The sequence below is a fragment of the Anser cygnoides genome, chromosome 4, assembly GCF_040182565.1.
Source record: "Anser cygnoides isolate HZ-2024a breed goose chromosome 4, Taihu_goose_T2T_genome, whole genome shotgun sequence".
In the NCBI taxonomy this organism is placed as follows: Eukaryota; Metazoa; Chordata; class Aves; order Anseriformes; family Anatidae; genus Anser; species Anser cygnoides.
The window spans coordinates 46,226,231-46,249,302 of NC_089876.1; the positions used below are offsets into that span (position 1 = coordinate 46,226,231).

The following is a 23,072-nucleotide window of genomic DNA, read 5'->3' on the forward strand; positions in this document are numbered from 1 at the left end:
CTATTTTGTTGTTTTCTGGAGATAAATTATGCTGAGATTCTAATCTTAGAATATATAATGTATTTAATTCCTATAAAACATACCAAACAGTCTTGTTAACTCCCATATTCAAAATGTCTAAATATTTTTTTGAATTATATAAGCTGAATTGTTAAATTGGTAACTGCATTACAATGTCTATTTTTGTATTTCTATTTGTATTCTCAGATATATAATCTGATAACAGAATAATGCTCTACTCTTCAATAAGAATAATAATGTATTTTTATTTTTATCTAGTTGCAGTGGTATTAGATAGTTGGGGTTCCTCTGATTAACCTTGGCTTGTCATATGCAAAGCCTAAATGACTGATATTAATTAATGTAGCTGTCTTAAACAGTTGGCAAGAAAAAAAAAAGAAAAAAGAAAAATTAACAAATGTCTTGCAATGCAGATTCACTAATGAAGAAGTATGATTTCACACACTACAGTACTTCTAATGCCTCTTCCTTTTTAAGCTTTCAGCTGCACATTCTTTATGTTTTTATTTGGAAACTTTCCTTTTCAAGGCAACGCTGAATCACATCTGGAGGATTTGATAGGAAAAGGAACCTGAAGATCTTCATATAATCCACCAGTAAAGGTTCTGGGAATTAGGCATTTGTGCATACCATAGACACATACACAATTTATTTAATCAGTTCAAATTTGAATGGGTGAGGATCAGAACCTCATGGCACTAAGCAAGAACAACTAGGAACTGATTTTTACTGGACCACAAAAAGATCCAGATCCCAGCTGGCTTCAGTAGGAGTCTATTGGGAGGGTAACTTTTATCTTCCATGACATTCACGGTATTACAAAGACTAGGTCTACATGAAGTATTTACTTCTTTTGAGAATTTTACAACTTCATTCGTACTGCTCTGGATGGAGGTGGCATCCTTCTCCTCTTATCCATTCCTCTATCAAAGACAGCAAAATGGGACAAAAGTGATTCTGCTGAATAAACGCTAAGTGCTAGAGAAGTTCTATAGGAAAACACTAATCTGGAAGAGAAAATAACTGAATATTAAGAAAATCGTTCCTTTGAGCATATTACTGGTTGATAAGAAATCTCACACATGAAGTGTCTTTAAAAGCAGGACATGCAAATGTTTGCTGGGAATGGTTTCAGTGCATTTGAGTCTTCCTGGGTACAGAAAATTGAAATAGAGCATACCATGAGCATCTTTCCATCTCTACATTTCTGTGTTTTGGGTTCAAGATTAGTTTTATAAAGCTTTTATTCATATGTTTTTTTACTCCTTTAAGGACTCTTAAATGAATGTTCAGAAATAACATTATTCAAGATATATTTAAGGGCAAGGGAATCCTTTGGCTAGTGTACAACGTCCTTTAACATATAACTGAAGCCCTGTATGGCATTTGCATGTAGTCTGTTGAAACATGAACAGTTCTGAGATCTTCTGAATACAGATAAGTATTACAGATACTGGATTTGGACATTTCTCTAAATATGGTACATTGAGATGTACTAAGATAATTCAATATTTAATGAGCCTCAGACTGACATTCCCACTCATCAACAAGCATTGACACAAACATGCAGCATATGGGAATTATTACTGATTCAAGCTAAAGTATCTTTTCATATTCTATCTGTGCTGCTCTATTTCTTTTTATGCTTTGTTTCTGTACAGTTGCTTACATTTGCATCTGCCATTTTAAAAGCAATACTGTATTCTGCATGGGATTCATAGAGACACTGTTGAGATTAAAAGAATGGGGTTGAAGAGAAGGTTGTTGGTTCCAATCTGACTTTTCTATTACTTGGGCAATATCCTTAAACTGTTGGTTTCCCATTTTATGTATCTATGAAGTAGGGCATAACATCTCACAGGGATGCTGTAAGGCTTTACTGAATGAATATTTTAAAAGAATTTTGACATTCTTGGTTGAAAATAAATGGTTACAAATAACAATTTTGTTGCTTAAATACTGAAATTTGACATCATTGGTGCTATAGATAAACATTTTGTTATTGAATTATTCAAGGAACGTTTGAATCTTGAGCTGAGATGCCAAGCTTACACAATTTTTTTCTTCTTTAGCAATATTATGTATTATCATTTTCAAGGTGAATGCAGCAAGCTGAATGCAAAGGCCAGACACATAAATGTTCTTCTAACATTCTTATACATGGTAAACTACACTTCTGAACTCGATTTTGATAACTCAGCTGTTAAGTACGCTACATAACTTGAATTCTACCGATTCCAGTCAGGAAACTAAGGAGTTTAGGCAAGAAGAAAAGACATTGTGTTTGACAGCAAAGTGTTCTTGACTTTCTTTTAGCATTTTCCTATGGGGGGTTGCTTGTTACAAAACAGGTAAGAGGTCTTTTAGATGCAGGGAAAGATTTAAACCACAAACTGGTTATGAATATCTCATTAAAGCAGGGGAAAAAAGGGGGGGGAAAAAAAGAGCAAAACAGAAAGGAGAATTGATTAATTAGGTGGACATTAAAACCGGAAGCTCCTTCGTTTTCAAATGGGAAATGTATATTTATTCTGAGAATAAGAATATCCCAAGAATGAATGATAAACTCATTACGTTGTCAGGAGATGTCGGTTCATAACCGAGGTAAAATTATACATGTAACATTGCATGCTTGTAAGTGAACTGCTATTTTGTGAACCCTATTTGCGAAGATCGAGTGGGAAGAAGACAGTGGGACTGCATAGCACAATTCCATGTAAGATTGCATTATGCATACTGCTTTTCTCATGCATAAAAGCAAATGTAACTAAGCAGCAAATTGAGTTGTTTTGGGGTTTTGTCCCTCACCTCTGAAATTCTTTCAAAACATCTGTTAGACTACAGAGAGCTCTTTAAGGGAAATGAGGTGGCAAGGAAAAGGCACATTTATGAATAGAAGCACCAATCCCACATGGATGTTAGAGAGCTTATTAAAAATACAAACAATATCTGCAGAGAACCAAAGAGGAAGAAGACAAGTTGTAGAAACATGCTTCAGGTGTCACCAGGCATTTCCTGGACAGTTATACATACAGCTCTAATTGCAACCTCCCCGTAAATAGTTTTTTTTTCCCCCTCATCCCATCTCCCCCATGCAGAAGTCAGAGCAAGTCCTGCAAGTGACATATACTACCACCCAGCAAAGTAACCCAAAACCAGTAAATTGTTTGTCCTGACACTGAACTCTCTAACCTAAATTCAGTCACAGCCACAGTTAATACAGTAATTTATAGTATACTTTACATGTTTGCCTGCATGAATCCTCTACACCCTGTTAAGCATTGTACCACAGATAGTAGGCAATAGCTAACAGCTGGTAGGAGATAGGTGTGGGCTATAGTTAATAGCTGGTAGGAGATAGAAGGTGTGTGAGGGGGGAGGTTAAATGTCCCTGAGCTTTTGTGGCCTGCCTTAGGGCAAATTGAAAAAAAAAAAAAAGTTTGTCCAAATAACATTCAGCTGAGGCTTAAAATGATTAATTTGACTTGTTCCGCAACCACAAAGGTGAAACATACCCATGCAATGTGGTACCATTAAATGGTATTTGGAATAATGCAGCCTCACAGCTGACACGAATCCACTTTGGAGCAGTTAGTCAGATGAGTTTGAACTTTCTAACTTTGTCTGGAAACAGAACTACAAACCACATATCAGAAGCAGTCTAGGAAGTTTTCACTGACTTTTGTAGTTTCTAGGCATGGTCTGTATTTCTGCTCTCAGTAGCCTATTTGAGTCCCATCTGTAACAAAACTCCTTCGGTTCCTTCTGTTGATTCTACCACAAGGGGATAATCTAGCTCTGTGGTTCATCAATTCCTTTTGCTTGTGGAACTTTCCAGGCATCATGGAAAGTGATACTTCAAGAAAAAGTGAGAATTGCTGACATTTTCCTTGTATTGTCTTTAGGAATATTGTAACTAGATATTCCATCCACTCTGTAATAATTCCAGCAATAATGGTGAGATAGTGCTTTAAGTTAATGATATTTCAAAATATGAGAAGTGAAAGATAATATATCCATAGGAAATATGGCAAGTTATTTTCAAAAACTACTAAAACGAAACCAAAAAGATAACCAAATCTTTTATCTTTCCCACTATGCACCGACACAAAACCACATCTAAGCTTTGCAGAACGTCTCTCTCTGCTGAACTAAGTTCTGTCCTAAGCGTGAAAAGGACTTTCATAAACCTCTCCTGTATGTCTTTCAGTTCCCAATTTACTTTATGTATAGAAAAGCTCCACGTGCAGAAGCTACACTTGCAACACAAAGAATCAAATTGAGTGCCTCCTTTTGACACTGAGTTAGTGGTATAAAAAATGAACAAAGGTTTTTATGGGACCTGGACAAAAGAGCAGACTTTGGAACCACCTGTAATGAGGTACCAAAACTGCAATTTCTCAAAGCAAGAGAAAGACACGAAAAAAAAAAAGTGAAAACTCGTACCTAGTTGTAAGTGCCTTTTGTTTTTTTCAAATACACATTATGTCAAGACAAGAAAATATGTTCAGTATTAGTTGAAAATTAAATGAAAATGTTTATAAAAGTTGAACCTGCATCCATTTTGATGCATCTGTAGGCCATTTCTACCTATAGTAAATTTGACCTGAGCGACATAGGGAACATTTAAAAGCCATGTGGGGAAACTGTGGGCTAAAGCCGCTTGAGGAGGTTACCACTGATTTGGTTCCTCTAAGAGAGCAGGAAACCTGGTGGGTAGGTAAATGGAGGCCATGGTGGTATCCACAAACAAAAGAAGGGAATCGTTAGGGTTGGAAAAGACCTCCAAGATCACCTAGTCCAACCATCCCCCTACCACCAACGTCACCCACTAAACCATGTCCTTAAGCGCCAGGTCCAACTTTTCCTTAAACGCCCCCAGGGACGGTGACTCCACCACCTCCCTGGGCAACCCCTTCCAATGCCTGACTGCTCCTTCTGTGAAGAAATGTCTCCCAATTTCCAACCTAAACCTCCCTGCCTCAACTTGAGGCCATCCCTTTTAGTCCTATTACTAAACCTTACAGGGATGTGGAGCTCTCTGTCCTGGGGAACATACGCTGCGGGAGGCCCACACAGAAAAGCCAGCGGCCTGCAGTTTCAGCCTAGTGACCGAGTCACAGTAGGGCCGGGGCTATCGGCAGCCCCACCGGCACGCCTGAGGGGCCGGCAGCACCTTGAAGGACTCTGCCAGCCGGTGCCACCGCCTCTGCGGGGCAGAGCGGCGCCCTGAGGGACACCAGCCCCCCGGGACCGCGTTCGCCTCCCGGGAAAGCCCCCGTCCCTATCGGCTTCGTCACTCTCGCCCCGCTCGGGGGCTGTCCCGGTGCCGTGGCGGACAGCTCGCCCGCCCCCGGCCCCGGGCAGCCCGGCCCCTGCTCCCGCCCGCCCGGCGCTAGGGCCCGGCGGCTGCCGGCAGCGGGGCCGCAGCTCGCTCCTCCCGCCGGGGCCGCGGCCGCCGGTTGCTCTCTGCGCGCGGCGGGAGCGAGCAGCGCCCTTGCCCGCGGAGGACCCAGGCGCTCCCCGCGCTGACTGGCGGCCGGTGGTGGGGCCGGGAGCGGCCCGGTCAACCCCCCCCCCCGGTTCCCCGGCAGAGAAGGGGCTGAGCGAGGCGGGGAGCAGCGCGCCCGGCATCCTCCGCATTGTGCGAGCCCGCATATGGGCACGGCGCGGAGGCGCGGCCGCGGGGCTCCCCCGAGCCTCCCGCCCCCCGCCGTGCGCTCGCTCCCTCCCTCCCCGGCGCCGCCGTTCGCCGGGAGGCGCCGAGCCGAGGCGTGAGGGATGCTTTTGTGTGCGAGGGGAGCGGCGGCGAGCGGCGGAGCCAGCGGCTGCGACTGCGGGGCAGGTGGCCGCAGCCCTCCCGGCGGGAGATGCTGAATTAGGCGGTCGGAGCCCTTGCGAGCGCGGGGGCAGGGCTCGGCAGCCCGATGGCGAGCAGCCGGAGCATCGAGCTGGAGCACTTCGAGGAGCGGGACAAGAGGCAGCAGCGCGCAGGGCCCCGCCGCGGCGGCTCGGGCTCGGGCGGCGGCGGGGGGCCGCGGGGTAACGGGCTGATCCCCAGCCCGGCGCACAGCGCCCACTGCAGCCTCTACCGGACGCGCACCCTGCAGGCGCTCAGCTCGGAGAAGAAAGCCCGCAAAGCCCGCTTCTACCGCAATGGGGACAAGTACTTCAAGGGCTTGGTGTACGCCATCTCCCCCGACCGCTTCCGCTCCTTCGACGCCCTCCTCGCCGAGCTCACCCGCTCCCTGTCGGACAACGTGAACCTGCCCCAGGGCGTCCGCACCATCTACACCATCGACGGCAGCAAGAAGCTCACCAGCCTGGACGAGCTGGTGGAAGGTGAGGGGGCTGTGGCAGCAGGGCACGGGTGGGCCTGCCCTGGTGTGGTGAGGCACCCCAAGAAGCGATGTGGGGCCCAGTGGGCTGTGGGCGCTTGAAGAAGCTGAGGGGGTCCCCTTGCTGAAATTGGGGGGCTGAGGGGGTCCCTTTGGTGAAATTGGGGGGCCGAGGGGGCCCTGAGGCAGGGGCAGGCCTCGTGTCCTCAGTGGGGCTCAGAGACGTGCGGGGGGCCGGCTACGATGGTGGGCAGGCAGCGGGGACGCTTTTCGTCTCCAAGATCCGCAGGGAAGTTCTTGGCTGCCTTGCAGTTTTCACCGTTTGTGGGAGAGAGAAGTGTTTTAATTTAGTTCCCTAGCTGTTACTACGCTGTCATTGATGCCTCACGGTGGCTTAAGCTTTCCCACAGAAAGCCCCTGTGCTGTGAAAAGGGATGTTTATACCCTCCCACTCGCTAAAACAAGCTGGTGTGAAGTCCCATTTTCAAACGTGACCCAGAGTCTGTGTTCTTAAAGGGAATTAACTACCTATTCTGACTTCCAAAAGCATTCTAAAGAATCAAATGCTTTTTGGAGTTGGCCCTCGGTGGTTTTTGATAATGGAACTTAGCTGCAGAGATTACATAGACCTTGCAAGTGTGAGTAGAGCAGCACTTGACTACTTTCCAAAATGGGGCCAATAGTGCCACTTCTGAGTGAAACGTACACCTCTTCTTTGTATGCAATGAGAATTACGGGGACAAGGAGCAGATAAGATTTGAGTGTTTTTTTTTCAGCTAAACTTACTGTGTCTGCAAGCCTGTTGTGTCACAGCTTCTTTTAAGTTCGAAGCAGTAAAATATTTCAGGTGTATTTGGAGCACCATATCTGGGAGTGTGACAAGATACCTCAAAGTAGGCATATAGGTTTGCTTAGCTTCTGCAGGCACATGTACCCAACAAGCCAAGTTTTCAGTAGATACATGCATGTTCTAGTTAAGACAACTTCCCTAGTGCTCTCTTGTGATATTTTAAAATAGAATTTAAATTCAGCGTTATACAAATTATCTTTTCAAATGTGTAGGTCCTGTTGTGCACGATGTAAGGCCCATAACCAATTTGCACTTGATGCTTCCCCTCAGGTATCTCATGTATCTACCACTGCAGTCTTCCAGCCAGCGAGCCTATATGCCAGGTGTAGCTGATTTGCAGATCTTTAATCTGTTGACGAGCGATGCCAGATCATGCAAGAGGGGAGAGGCTTTGGTATTTGCTTCATTGAGAAGGTCCAACTCAAAAAAAATAAAATGTAGAAAAGTGCACTTCATGGCGGTGACAATGCCTGAAGACTTTCCCTGTCACGTGATGCAATATAAGGCAGTTCCATGGTCAAAACAGAGAAAACATGAAATGATTGCAAAGTAAGATACTGACTCTGTGGTGGTAAAATAAATGTGAAATCAACCAGAAAAGTATTCCATGATACAGCCAGTGGTTAATTTAGAAATAGCTTTAAAAAAAAAAGGAAGAAGCTGGTGTGGGGATGGTAAGAAAAGGAGATGAAGTAAAACTTGGAGAAACTAATGATAACTTGGGGTAACTTTTGAAATGTTGCAGAAAGAATGATTCTTAAGCTTCCGTGGCTTTAAAAAAAAAAGAATGACTTGCTGAACAGATGTGTAAATGCAGTTTATAGTCTCACAACTCTACTTAAGTTAATAACTGAAAGCAAAAAAATGACTTCCTGTCTCTTCAAATACATTGAAAGAGTGACCTTTTTCATTGTTCTTCACTGGAAGAATAAAGCAAAGCAAATGTCACAATTGAAATGCTACTTACATGCTTTCTGTGTAAAATAAAAGGGAAAAAAAGAGTCCCAATTACTTAGTCATCTATCCATGACCAACACAACTCTCAGGAATCTTAAAATAATCCTGTAGCATTATAATTGGATTAGTACGTGCTCCGATTATCATCCCCAAAAACTTTACCAGTTTAAGTCTAATCGCCATATACAGTGTTGGGAAGAAAGCAGACAAATAGGGAATCCATCATTCCTTGAAATTCTCCGAGTTCTTTGCCAGCTGTTTTTTGTTCTTGAGATCCTGGAAGAGGATGATTTGTTTGTTTGTTTCTTGCTTGCTTTCTCTTTTTTTACAGTTCACTTTTTTGCAGCATAGCAGGCTTGAATGTTTGCTCTTTAACATGTACTTGAAGATTGGTAATATGCAAACTCTTGAACTGCAATACCAGAAATAGTTTTGAATGGTGTTTTGTTGTGTTGCTTTTTAATTTTCAGAAAGGAAGGGAATGTTAAAGTGTTGTTACACATGCCAGCTACTGGCTGAACACCAGACCAAACATGGCTACTTGACACAATGCCTAATTATCTGGCGAGTTTGCTTATACATCATCAGTGTTACTGACAGGGTACATGGAATCACAGCAGTTCAGGTTTACTAGTGGTAGCTCTTTGAAGAGAGCAAAAGGTGAATCCTTGGCCACCCTTACCAAGCCAGCAAGATCTGTATTAAACTTCCCCAACTTGAGCCTATGTGTGTTGCTCGTGGCCACTGATGTGCCTCAGTGCAAGCGGCTCTTTAAGGCCTGTTAGCTGTTTAGCAGGTTAGTGTCTGTCTCAAATACAAAAGCTGGCAGTATCAGATTCTATATTGTAATAGTCCAGACTGGTGAATTGAGTCACTGATGCATGTTTTTGGGGATTTGGTTGTATTTGGCAGTCTGTTTTACTGTTTACCATTCTAAAAGGAAAAATATCTAATGCACAGATGTATTCTAGATTTCAAATATTACAGATTGAGTCACAGTAATAAATGTGATCTGGTCACATTTTTATTGAAAAGTAACAAGCTCCATTTTAATCATACTGTTTTTCTTAACTGGATCTAACAGGCAAAAAAGCATGTTCTGTTGGCCCAATCTTAGGCAAATTTCATTTATATTTCTAGCCCCCTACATTAATGAACATTATGGATTATGAGTTTGACATCTTTCTATTGCTTTCTTAGAATGGGACAAGTGAAGAACTTTAGTGTTGGCTTCTAATGCTCTTCCTGATCCAGAGAGGGGATGGAGTTTGGGAATATTATGAATTTCTTCTAGTTTTGTTATACAACTCTACTGTCTGACATTACAGTGACGTTACATTGACATTACATTCACTTTTGGGTAGTAGATTGCTTGTGCAATTTTATGTCTTGGATAGCAGTAATGGAATAATAATTCATTTCTATTCTATACCAAAATCAGCTAATTAAGCATTTGTCTAAATCCTTCAGTTTTCTTTAAAAATGTAAGCTGTCTAAAGCATAACACAATGGTAGTAGAAAGACCTGTGCAGTTCATCAGTGCTGAAGCTTCTGTTTTACATTGATACCAGTCATGCCTTGTCTTGCTGTCCTGTGCTTTGATTGTCTTGAGGTGAACAACGTGGAGTCTCCTGGTTGTTAAGATCTGCTGCGAAGTTGGGAGATTTTGTTGGGTTTTGGGAGAGGAAAGCAACCATAGATTCCTTTCTGGAAAAAAAAAAAGTCACTATTTGTTATGTGATAGGGACTTTTTCTAGTTCTTTAGGTAGGAAGCACTGATAAAGAGTGTTTATTTCTTCACAATGCTTAATTGATACAGTCCTTTTGAAATGTTGGTAGTTTTGTCTGCACAGTTGGAATCAGCAGGCACCTGTAAGAAAGTGTTTGGGGAGAGATTGAAAGCTTCTGAGCAAGGCAGTCCTTAAGCATGGCTAGGATGTGCAGCACAGGGCAGGAGCTGCTTTAAGGAAACGGGCTCTGCCACAGGGTCAAAGAATGTTTTGAAACCAAACGTGGAACAATCCAAGTACCTTCTGCCTGAGATCGTTATTATTTCACTTTATATTACATAAAATGTAATATGTAGTAACATAAATTGTTACATTAAAATTAAAAATCCTACTTAAGTACCTGGGATTCTCTTTAGTACACTGTTATATTAGGTCAAGAATATATTCCCTCTTGTCAGGGCAAGCAGATGGTAACAGCAATTAGGCAGTTTGTAATTTTGCTTGTTGCAAAAGATATGATTACATTCCTGTGCTAAAGACAAAAGCTATAATGCTTTAAACAAAGGCAGAAAAACTGTAGCAGATTTAACAAAGAAGGGTAAAAAGAAAGGATAAAAGGATTTTAAAAAAAAAAAAAGCAGTTATGTTTCAGACTATATGTTCAAAGCACTGTAGTTCCCTAGTCCTACAGCAATGAGGTGTTGATGTGAAATATTGATGTAATTGTTACATCCAAACAAAATAAAATAGTCCCACCACTGTGCACATCCTAGTTTCAGGGAGGGGAGAAGTGTAACGTACCTGAGAAAAGTTGCTTACAGTAGAGGAGGCACATGGTATTAGGGTTGATACCAAGTACCCAGTTGTCTTCTGAAAGCTCTGCAGAAAGCTTGAGATGAGGGGTTGGACCAGAGGTACCTTCCAACCTCAACCACTCTGTGATTCAGGGAAAGCTTGTAGGAAGCTGTCTTCTGAACCTCCTGACTAAGTAAAGTCAAAAGAGAACTAGGAGCAGCTAGTCATCTGCTAAAATTCTTGGTCATCATACCAGGTTTTAAACAGTTTGTGGGAAACGTAAATGCTCTAGATGAGGAATGCTGGTGACCCATACAGGATTACTGGAGGTGACATGAAAGTGACATAATTGTAAGAAGCTGATGAGGAAGGAAGTTCTTTGAGAGAAAGGAAGCAAAGAAAGATGTAAATAAAGTCTAGTCCTTCATAAAAGCGAAAGTTTTATTTTTAGATCAGTCCTTTTATACATGCCGTGAAGACATTGTTCTGCTGAGCTTTGTGTCACAGAACACCAAAAAGGTGCTCTGCCATGATCCTTAAGTTGGAAAGTTAGTAGTCCTAAAAACTGTTGCATTATAGTGAACAAGCAACTTTTGGCACTCTTGAAATTGATGAGCTCCACCAAAACATGATGAAGGATGTGGGATGGTTATATGAAGTGTACTCAGAAACCTGCCCTGTTCTATGTGCTCCAAAGTGGAACATGTTTTAAAAATACGAAGAATAATGCTGGTTGTTTTGTTTGTTTGTTTGTTTTGTGTAGGGATATTTTTACCTGTGTCAGCTATACCATTTTCTGTTATTCAGTGTGTCATTTAAAACGCGGTGCTTTATGTGACTCTCAGAAGACAATAGTGCTAGTTAACACCTTGTAAAACACTAGCCAGAAAATCTTGTTCAGAGGCTTTTCAGATGTCTTCACTTTTGAGCGTTATATACTTAATTTCCTCCTTACAATCCCTGCTAAATGGAGTATGCTCTTTTTTTTTTTTAGTTAGCCTGATGCTAAAGAAAACGAAATATCTGCAAGTCATTCATTAGCAGACACTGTTTTTAAAGACAGCATGTCTGAATGTTTCTAGGCTATATTTTAAAATGCCTTGAAGTTGGCTTCAACTCACAAAACTTGTGCCATGAAGAACCTCAAGCTGTAAGGCAGCTGTGTTTCCTCAAAACTGTACATTTTTTGTAAGTGATGTACACTTGTGATACAAAAAAGACAAGATACATCTCTCTTTTCCTATCCATACCTAAAATTGCATGGCTGAATTTTGGAGATTTCACTTACACCCTAACTCCTTCATCCCTGCATTTATGTTTTGAAAGGAGCCGGATAACTTTCCTGTGAATAACAGTGTGGAAGAAACAGATGGCAAAAGAAAACTTTCCTGGATGAGTTTTTAAGTAGGCAAAGCAGTATTTAGGCGAATAATGGTCTGTGGCTGTTTGTCAGTTGGATTGACCAATATAGTCTTGTTTTCTCTTTTAATCCATTCTGTTAGTCATCTGTCTTTCCTGTGGTGGGGGAATGGTGAATATTATGTTTAGCCTGTCCACTCTGAAACTGGAATCCTTCTACCGGGTACTTAAACATGCTACACACACGTGGGTCTTGCTTTTTGAATAGCAGTGCACCTGGTTACTAAAGCAGTGCAGGTAAATTATGAAGAGGCAGGTAGTGTTTCCTTGCTCAGAGGTAATACTTCATGTCTTCTATCTGTGTTTGGTGTTTTTTTTTTTTTTTTTTTTTTAGTGTTAATAAGACAGAGAGACAGAAGTAAACTTAATCCATTTGTTGATCATATTGTGACTCAAAATGTCAGCAGATGTTATTCCTTTTGAGTTAGCATATGCCCCATTTGAGGAATTTTTGGTGGTAGCAGGATTTCTTCATTGAAGAAGTGACACTTTTAGATTGCTAGGGGTACTGTCATGAAGCGTTGGATGGGTGGCACATATGTTCTGAAATTATGATGCCAACTTAAAAGGAGGTTTCATGCCTCTGCCAAAACTGCTCTGCAGTCTGGCTGAGCTTTCTGCTATAGAGTAGTTTGTCTGGGTTCAAAGCCCCAGCTGTAACCTGTGTATTTGATTCTTGCCTTTTTTCTTTCTTTTTTCTTTAAAAAAGAAAAAATACACACGTATATATTGCTTAATAGATCTTTCTACTTCTTTAGTCCATATTTTAAATTTTTACCTTCAAACACCTCTTTAATATTAGCGATTAACTTCACAATCTGGTTGAAAAACTAGGGACCTGACTGTTTCCTGCTAATGTTAAGTCAAAGACGTGCTATTTATTTCCAGTAGTGCAACTGCTATGAGCATGTGTCAGTTAAGGTTAATATGCATTAGCTTTAAGATATTTCAAGATGGTTTCAAATGGAAAGTCGGCCTTCAAACCATAAAAGTGACTGTATCCAAGTCAGTAATAAAAATATTTGAAATATTGTTTATACCTATCTGTGGAGTTAATCTAGCAGACCTAGAAAGTTGACATACAAATTACTTTAAAAGCTACAGTTTGCTCAAAATGCCACTGAAGCTTCAGAAAAGATTGTTTTAGTAATTGAGGTGATATATATTTAGGTTAGAGGCATGAAAGTCTCACTTAAGGCAGTTAGTGAAACAGCAAACTTATTTATATATGTGATTTGAACTGTAAATCTGTGTTACATTTTTAGCAATGTTTGAAATCAATTTGGTTTAAATAAAACAAACCAAAAATGAACAAAAAAACAGTGCTGTATTTTACATCTTACAAATACCGATTTTCTGGGAGTGTGTGAAGATTATCCGAAGTGTGTATTTATACTGAAATTAATTCCAAGCGGATTTAAAATCAGGTTTTATGTTCAAGCAGTGGGCAAATACTATAGGCAACGTTACACTTGCAGGTTTCTCTATCTGAAAAATATAACATGACGCATTTTTACAAATGACGTGGAGCTTCTTGCGAGTAGGCATGCAAATACATTTTGTACTTAGAAGGGTGGCTAAAATAACAATTTAATAGCACAGTATTCTAAAATGAATGCCTGCTCATCAGGTGATTTTCTTAGGCTTGCTTTCTGAATATACCATTCTCTAGGAAAGTTTCCTGTAGTGAGCTTTATAGCTGTGATTTAGCTCACCCCTGCCATTTTTTTCCTCCTTAAATATTTTATTCTATTGAATAATCAGTTGGATACTGTGTGAACCCAACAAAGTCAATGGTTAATTCCTAGAATGGTCAGTTCCTAGAAAATTAGTCTTCATGCAGAATATAACAAGTGCTTTCTTATGTTCTATTTATGGTGGTTTTCTGGCTACTTTGCAAGGTTCTCAGTAGAACTTAGAAACTATGGCTGAGGTCCTGGTTGTGGTGAAATCACTAGAAGATTAGATACTAACTGCAGTGGAATAAAAACATCCTTTCTCTTTTAAGTTACGAACAAAGCAAGTCACTCAGTTCATGTGTTTTCCTCTCTAATGTTCTCTAATCCTGCCATATGTGCCTGCCTTGCAGGTGTAGTAGTAAAATTCGTTTTCCATGTAAAAACCTGTATTACTAATTTTAGTTTTTATGACTGATGTAAGAAAGCAAGCATGGAATTTAAAACACATAACAAATGACAAATTGGTCATTACAATTCTCAAGTAGTTAGTCTGTTCCCCTATCTGCCAGTTATAGGAAACTGTTTTTGCCAGATATGCTTTTTGAGAAACTAAAACAGTTTGTTCTTCCCATTGAGGTTTGGTTATATACAGCTGAAAGAAGTTATCTGAAATTCATTCTATTAAGGTGTTGCATTATTTTTAATTAAAAGCACTTTCTATTTTTCTCATCTAAAGAAGGAAACTAAGACCCCTGCTTAATGTATAAGAAATAATAAGAATAAATCTGTAATAAATGGGTATTGAAGTTCAGATCATCAGGAAATTTTGTTTTAAATATGCTTCAAGCAAAGGAACTGGTAGGAATGAGGATGTTTTACACAACTGTTGTAAGTAAATAAAGATCTTTTTTAGTCTGTCCTGACTGAAGATCTTATAAAAGGACAATTTCTGCTTTTCAAAGGGGTGTTGAAATATGATTTGACAGGTTGTAGGTCATGTTTGGTGACGGCATTAGGAAGATACTCTGTTATGTGTCTGTAAATTAGAATACCCTGTTGAGATTCTTCTATGGTAAATCTAGCAAAGAGTCTTCTTATTCTCTACCTCTACTACTTACATGTAACAGTTTATTTTGAATTGGAGATCCTGTTTCTGAATAGTCATCATTTTGTTTTCCAGCATTGTTACTTAAAGCTTCAGCTCTGAGGTTTAAATGTGAATTATCTTGAAAGCGTTTCTTGGTTTTGTTTGTTTTGTTTTACTTTGTTTTTAGCCTTCAATACGTAGTGACTGCTGAGATGAAAGTGCAGTGTTATTTTGAATCAGAGTGTTACAGGAAAAGGCTGGTCCTGCTTTCCTGTTCTAATAATAACTGCTTTTTTGTTGGGTGTTAGGAATCCTGTTTTGTGTTTTTTATGGATTTTTTTTTTTTTAATGGAGGATGTTCATCCTTTTCTAGTTTGAAAGGATTTGTTTCTGAACATGGTGGCAAGTTTTGAGGTATTTTGTGGTACTGATTGCTACACTTTAACTCCTTATGCACTGCTCTACAGTCTGTACTTCAGAAGTTACTCTGACTTAATAGGTGACTTCATGTATTGAAGCTTATTTGAAAACTTTTGAGATGCTAGGGGCGCTTGCTGTGTTTACAAAGATATCCTCATGCACAGGATATTGTCACTTTTTTATACAACAGTGAGGTGTCAGGGACTTTCCGAAGTTGAATACCTAGTATTATGTATCCTGAATAATGATAAGGTACCTTTTTTTGTTCTTTTTTTTTTTTGTATGAGGAAATAATAATTAGCATTCTTAAATATCTTAAAAATCTGCAGGTACACACATTCATATAAAAGACAGCAACAAACAAACACAAAACAACCCAAAGCCACTTGTTAGGTGTATCCACAAAAAGTTCAGCATGTAATATTGGAAAAACATATCCTGAGGGTTCTATATCACACAAGAAACTAGTCACAGAGAGGAGAATAAAATGATTTCTGAGGCTTTCTTTTATTATTCAATTATTATTCACTGTCACTCAGAATCTGGTATCCCGTTCTCAACTTGCATCGTGATTCTACATCAGCAACAGTGAAGAGGCTGTTCCTGTTAACTGACTTTAAAGTAAAAATAGATGTCTGTAAAAATTAAATCTTGGGACTTAAAGGAAAACAAAGGCATACTGCATCTGTTGTCTGTGTAATTCCTTAGCAGTTATAATGTTAATAAGTCTATTGGCATGAATTAGAACCATCAGCTTCTTTGAGATACTTCTTATTTGCCAGCGCTGTGTTTAGAGCTAGACAGCTTCATGGCTCATTAGAAATTATTCTGAAAATAAGCAGGAATCTTTCGAATCTTAGCGGGTGTAGGGATGTAGTGCTATTTCACACTAACAGGATAGACTAGAGAAATATCTCCGGAAGCTCAGGCTGCTGGAAGAACCGCTCCACCTATTTAGAATGGTAGGGTAATGCAGTTTGGAAGAGACCTCTGGAGGTCATCCAATCCAACGTCTTGCTCAAAACCAGAGTGATTAAATCGGATTACTTACAGACTTGTTGTAACTTAGCATGTGGTTCTGTGGCAACGTAAGCTTCTAGGCCACCACACTTCTTCCTGAGCTGCGCATTGGTGTTTTTTTTTGTGTTCACCCACCACCTGTAGGGCAGTGCCTGTGTGAGTATGCAGGTGCATGAATATATGGATATTCCATTCAAGGAGCTTGTGGGCTGAAAGCAGCTTATTTATGTATTTATCTATCTATCTATCTGTCTATCTGTCTATCTTTCTCATTTCTGGGGAGAAGAGGAGGAGTCTGTCTGTATCAGTTCCCATTTTGTGCACCATTTGATCTTTGAATAGAAGGAGGAATGGTGGGGATGTGTGAAGACGAAGGACACAGGCAAGACAGTGGCACCAGTGAAACCTCACACCAAATTGTTTCCTTGTACCTCAGCGGAGAACCATCCCAGAGGCTTGTGGAAGCAGAACTGGCTGCCAAACTTTCTTGAACAGAATCATTTGTTAACTTGACTTAACTTCATTCATTGAGTGAACAACAACTTCATTGTTTTCTTTCAAATACAGCAAGTAAACTTTCAAGAAGGTCTAAACACTTGATAAATTAGACAGCAGTAACTGGGATGGGAAAACATCTTTCAGACTACAGAAGTTCTTAAGGGGTCTGAAAGTAGTTTTCTATCTTGCTCTTAGAGTAAACTATACAACTTTTCAGTAAGATCAGCTCTCCAAACAACAGATCTGAAAGTAAAAGCGTTGTTTAAAAGCCCACTAGTGTATATCTAGACATAGGTGTACATTTCAAAACTTTGACATTACTGTCCCACGGTTGTGTTTGCATTCTTTGCTCCTTTTGTGGTGTGTGTATATATAGGAGGATTTTTTGCAGTGTGTTATAGGTTGTTTTATTTCAGTAGCAACTTTGAGCACGTAGCTTTATTTGCAGAACAGTATAAGGTTTTTAAACAATAGTTCAAAAACTTCTGCCTAGAGGCAGGGTGTGCTGGCCAGCGTGGAACACTTGTACCATTCAGTGCTTATAATCTGCGATAATCTGCCTCTCTGAGAAAGTCTTTAGAAGTCATTTTGTGAACCCCTGAAGATGTAGGTTAAAAAAAAAAAACACAAAACACTCAGAATTGAAGATGTTCTTTGTCATGGTTTGCGTATTGCTGGCAGACATTAAAAGGGTTGTGCTAAACAATTAGTGGCAGTTTGGAAAGAAAACTTTCCTCTTCAGAAAGCTGGAGAGTCTCTAGCCTTGTGTTATGTTAGAAGATGGAGAGAAGTAGTAAGACTCCTTAGATCTACATCATGGTTGTTTCTCTTTAGGTAATTTGATGCAAGGGTACGTATTACTAGCCTGTAATAAGTAACATGTTCTGTGTTTTGTTGATGATGTTCTCTCACCTCTTTTCCTCCTATTCAGGAGATAGCAGGCTTTGAACTAGGAAAGAAATCAAAACGGGGAAGTCTGTGCTTTCTTACACCTGTAGTCTTGGTCTCATTTGTGGCATCAACAGGTGCTCTTGGTCTAAAAATGTTGCAGTGACTCCATTTCAACAGGGTATCCTTGGTAGAAAGGCAGTATGTACATACTTCTGGTAAACTGATGTGTGCTTCAGGACAAGGATCTTGAGATGCTTGAATTTTGTTCTCTTAAAACTTGCTCCTTTTAAAATAACCTATTATTAAACAGGGGTGTGTGTGTGTACATATGTTTAAGTATGTATTTGAGGAATATATAGGGGAAGGACCCACATGTTTGCTATAGGAGAATGATCTTAATGTCATGTCTTGTGAGCTCAAGTAATTTAATCACTTGCAAAATGACTTAGCAGTCAGAAATTATGATCAAAAAGAAATGGGAAATATTTTCAACCTCTTTGTTATCCTTTACTGCATTTTATTGCTTAACCAGAAGTCTTTTGAAACCTGTTGACACCACTCTGTGAGATTATTGTTTGGACAGAGTTCTTCTAATTTACTGTCCTTTAGTTAAAACGACCTGCAGTTGAAATACAGGGAAGCCACTGCTTCTGACAAATTTGTTATCTTTTCTAATTGGCAAAAATAGCTTTAAAACCTCTTAAATTAAGAAAATGTCATTTTTTTTCAGGTGAAAGTTATGTATGTGCATCCAATGAACCATATCGCAAAGTTGATTATACCAAGAATGTCAATCCAAACTGGTGCGTGAACATAAGGACTGGGTCTACTCGATCCTTGACATCTTTGACATCCACAAAGAGTGAAGTGAAGGAGAGTAAAGATTTCATTAAACCCAAATTGGTGACTGTTATTAGGAGTGGAGTAAAACCACGAAAAGCTGTGAGAATTCTGCTGAATAAGAAGACTGCTCACTCCTTCGAACAGGTCTTGACTGACATCACAGAAGCCATTAAGTTAGATTCGGGTGTAGTCAAGAGACTTTGTACGCTGGATGGAAAGCAGGTAGGAGAATAAATTGCTGTGAACATCTACTAATTATGAGTTAATCTAAATAAGCTTCTTTGTTTTCATAACTTGAATTCTTGTTACTGTATGTGTGTTATCTCCTTCTGAATAAGGACAATTAAGTAAACTGTAACTCTTGAAATTTCTATTCAAATATTAACATCTATAAAAATTTAAGATTGTCTATATTGCAAAAGAAATTTACCACATTACCTTTTTATATACTAAACTAAGTGCTTTTTGATTATGTTCAGTAATACAGTTTGAAACATTTGAAAGTAAATTTAGTAAAGTTGTTAAAATACGTGCGTGTTTTCAGAAGCAGGGTCATATTTTCAGACTACTATGAAGTGCTGAGTGGTATAGAAAAAAAAAAATACTGCTGTCCCCTTCCCTTTCATTTCCACAGACTGGTATTTAAGAAACAAAGGTATTGGAATGTCATCCTGGAGATACTAACTGAGATGGTCTAAGGTCAAGAATTTTATCTGAAATAAGTATTTCAGAGGTAGCGTTCATGTCTTTGAAATTTGGTTTTACTTCTAGTTTACTACTGCAAAAACATGCTGTCAAGATTAATGGTAAAGTAGATCTTTTATTGTAACACAGAAATACAGAGGAGAGACCCAAAGAATATTGTGCTGCACCAGATAAAAGTGTCAGTAATACATTGGCTGTTGATCATTCAAGTGAATGGCTCATCTCTTCATGGCACAGGACTTCGATACTTGATGCTTTTATTTGACACTCATGCAGGACTTCAACAGCACAGGCTGCAAAGTAGATCATGTTTGATATCTGATACCAGGGCTACGGTATTGTTGACTAAACATTAGGATCCTTGCTCATTCAGAAGGTATTTTTGCACATCTGCATACCTGTATGTTTGCATGCACTACTTGTAAAAGTTTTGATTTTGTATAAGGAGAGCTGGGAATTTTTATTCTCAAGCTTTTCATAATGTGCTTCAAAGAACACATTTTTATGTTGCAAGTTGTTAGCAAATGTATCATAGAAAAAGTGCACTTATTCATGTCATCTGAACATGAGATCTCTCTCAAGTTATGTTCTGTGTGCTATGGATACATCTTTTATAATCAAACGCTTGGAAAGAACTACTTCTGTTCTCTGGTATTAAGTATAGTGAGGCAAATGCATCACTGAGGCTCTTGATTTGCAATATCTGACACTATAATATGCTATTTAGTTCTAATATTTTTATTTTAAATGAAATTTGTTACAAGAGAATCTTTTCTAGGAATGTGCTTTTCTTTTTAAAAGTCCTGAAATGTGATTTAGTCATGTTAAATTTAATTCATTACAAGATACCTTTGAGTATATTTATAATACAGAAATGATTCTCTTCTATGCATGAATTCTTCTGTTACTGTCCCATACAGGGAGATTTTAATTTTCTCAGGCAAGTAGATAAAAAAGATTTGGGAAGAGTCAGGAAAGGCTAAGATTTGGAGTCTCAGTTCAGATTTGCTTCTTCTATTGAATTGTTGATACCGTGGAAACTCACCCATCTGCATTTATGTGGTAGCTGCAGTGGTGCATCAGGGAGTAATAAAATTAACTAACTTGCAGTTGTACATTAAATTTCACATATGTTGCTTACACATTAATGTCACCCATGGTGGATGATGGCTGTCTTCTCAGAATAGAGGAATCCCTAGTTCTCATTGTGAGCAGCCTGCACTGTGAGCAGCCTGCAGTACTCACACTGTGAGTAGCTGCTCCTTAATACTCATCTCTGTGTAAAATGTTTCAGCAGTGGCAGTGCATAAATGTGGAAACCTACACATGTTTGGAAGAAAGGACTTTTGCTCTTCCAGCTAGGCTTCAGGAAGGAGCCTTTCCTTGCACAACCACAATGTAATTATGATTTGGGGGGATCGTGTGGTACAGGTCTTCTACCCAGGACTTCAGACACCCTGATATAAGAGCCTCCTTCTGCTTCTTTTGGAGGATAGAGACTTCTGGAAGTTTTTGTTGTTGTTTTCCCCAAGGTGAAAGGCTGAGCACTGTTGGGATTTTTTTTTTCTTTCTCTTTTCATTGCTGGTATATGTAGAGTTTGGTGCCCAAGGTCTTTGTGGGGTTTGGCAAATAAAGAGTTGCTTTGCTGCCAATTACCAATCGGTGGAAATTTCTGAGCCTATTTTCTCTAATGTGGTAATTGCTTATTCTTCTGAATCTGCTAGGGAGGCAGATCTTTTATATTCGTCCTATTGTTGGCACAGCTTGAAAGGCAACCATTAAAAAAAAAGGCACTTTGTAAATGGCTGCATCTTATAAATGTAGCTGTTGTGATTCTCAGGGTTCCCTCCCTGCCCGCTCCCCCTCTTTTATCTCTGAAGAAATACAGATTTTTTTTCCCTTTTATGAGAGGCAATGGGTTTAGGTTGTGTGTTCAGTTTAATGTGGAATTGATGTTGAAATACAAATGTATAAAACATGCATGTATAAAATTTGTATCCTTTTATTAGGTTATTAGGGAACGTGAGGTTCTCTCATTAACATATGGGACAATTTTGCCTTCCATTGAGGTATTTAATGTGGGTAGTAAGAAATAATCACGAAACCAGTGATCTATGAAAAAATCTTGTTTTTAATTTTGATCAGTACAATGGAAAGGATGTCTATAGAGTAAGTTTTGTACACCCATCTGACTTCATTAATCTTTAGTATAGTAAGATCTTGGTAATAGTAAAGCAGAGAATAATATCAGTGTTGAATCTTTTCTTTGACTGTTTTGTATGAAGACGGACAATTATCTAGCTTTAAATTGTAAGATTTTATAACATTAACAAGGAATCTGTTTATCTTTGTGTTTGAAATGGATTATTTCTAATGGATAAGACTTTTGTGATGGTTTGTGTAAGGAAAAATACTCCTCTCAGTAGCTAGGCTTTAACTTTGCAGCCTGGCTTCTGCAATTCCAGTCTTTGTGCTTCTGACACTGAGGTTCGTCTAATGTATTTGCCTGACCAGAGTGCTTTCCTTACTTGGCTGCATTTTTTTCCCTCTGTTCTTGCTGGAATCTGTCACTTCCCTACTGTGAAGCAAGGACAGTCGCACTGCAGCTTCTGCAGTTGGGAAGTTAACCCTTCCATATCTCCAAAGTGAAGATAAACAAGCTTAAATTATTGTGAAGTGTAGGGTAGCAATATAATGGTAATTTACCTACTAATTGTTTGAGAGTACAGTGGTGGTGAATTTCCTTTGAGAAACTCACAAAAACTGTACAGAGCTCTGAAGCATATATTATTGTCACCTAAAAGAAAATGAAATCTTCACTTCAGGAAGATAGTAACTTCTCAAGCTTGCCTTGTGTTGCAATTGTATGTATGAAAATATGTAACAGGATTGAAGAGATGAATGAGCCACCTCTTCTATACTCCATTCCCAAAATATTGAGAACATGCTGCAGATAAAACATACCTTTTTTTGAAACTTTTTTCTGATGAGCCATAAGTATGATGGTGACGCTCTTTGAAACCTAAAGCTCCCTAATTTTCTGATAACAATTTTTATAAAGGACTTGTTAAAAGTAAATGGGAAATTAATGAAAACATGTTACAGCTGGAAGAATTCATCAGACTTATCATACTCAGTTTTTTATTTTCTAGTGACAGGTTTGAAAGCTCTTAGTAGAGAGATGATGGCTTCTGTAAACTGAATTTTGTATTTGTATTGTACTGGAAATTTGAATAGACCAGCTGCAGCTGTTAAGATACCCCTCAGAGATGGCAGATCTTCCTAGAAACTGAAACAAAGGTTCAGCAGGGAGATTGTAAAGGCTTGAAGCTCATCAGATCTAGAGGAACTCCATGGCAAACAGTCACTGTTGAATTCAGGTTAATGAGGAGGTGATTTTTGTTACAGTTTTGCTGTCTTTTTTATTTTTTTCCTTTAAGAATGGGTTTGCTAGAGATCACTCAGGAGCAATTGGAGTTTAGTTTGCCTTTCTGTGTGGTAGATAAATGGGGTCTGATAGTCTCTGCGGTTCCTGAAAATTCTGCTTCTATCTGAGTGTTTTCTAACTAAAGGCTGTCCACAGCTTTGGAAGAATTGTTGAACTGGAGACAAAATAATAAAAAACTGAATGCCAGTAAGCATTAAGATGTGTGCGTATACGCACCTGCATTTTCCATTAAAATTCATAAAGCAAGGTTTACAGGGAGAGTAAATTCAAACCCAGTGGTAGCAAACTTCAGGTAACATTTGGAATGAAAGGTGATTTGGGGGAAGCTGGGCTTGTGCAATTGTTTCAGAGAGTAACAGTGAGAGATGTA

At 39.4% G+C, this 23,072-nt stretch overlaps 1 protein-coding gene across 5 annotated transcripts in view; it reads left to right on the forward strand.

The window, feature by feature from the left end:
* Positions 1–5,513: 5,513 nt before the first annotated feature.
* The window catches only part of DCLK2 (doublecortin like kinase 2), an 84,946-nt gene continuing 67,387 nt past the window's right edge, over positions 5,514–23,072 (forward strand). For all 5 annotated transcript variants that reach the window (XR_007166123.2, XR_007166124.2, XM_013175309.3 and 2 more), the window contains exons 1-2: positions 5,514–6,363; positions 18,436–18,770. Coding sequence is in view for 3 of the 5 variants with exons in the window: in XM_013175309.3 (XP_013030763.3) it covers positions 5,949–6,363; positions 18,436–18,770 (750 nt within the window). In the remaining 2 variants the exon portion in view is untranslated. The remainder of the gene's footprint in view (positions 6,364–18,435; positions 18,771–23,072) is intronic.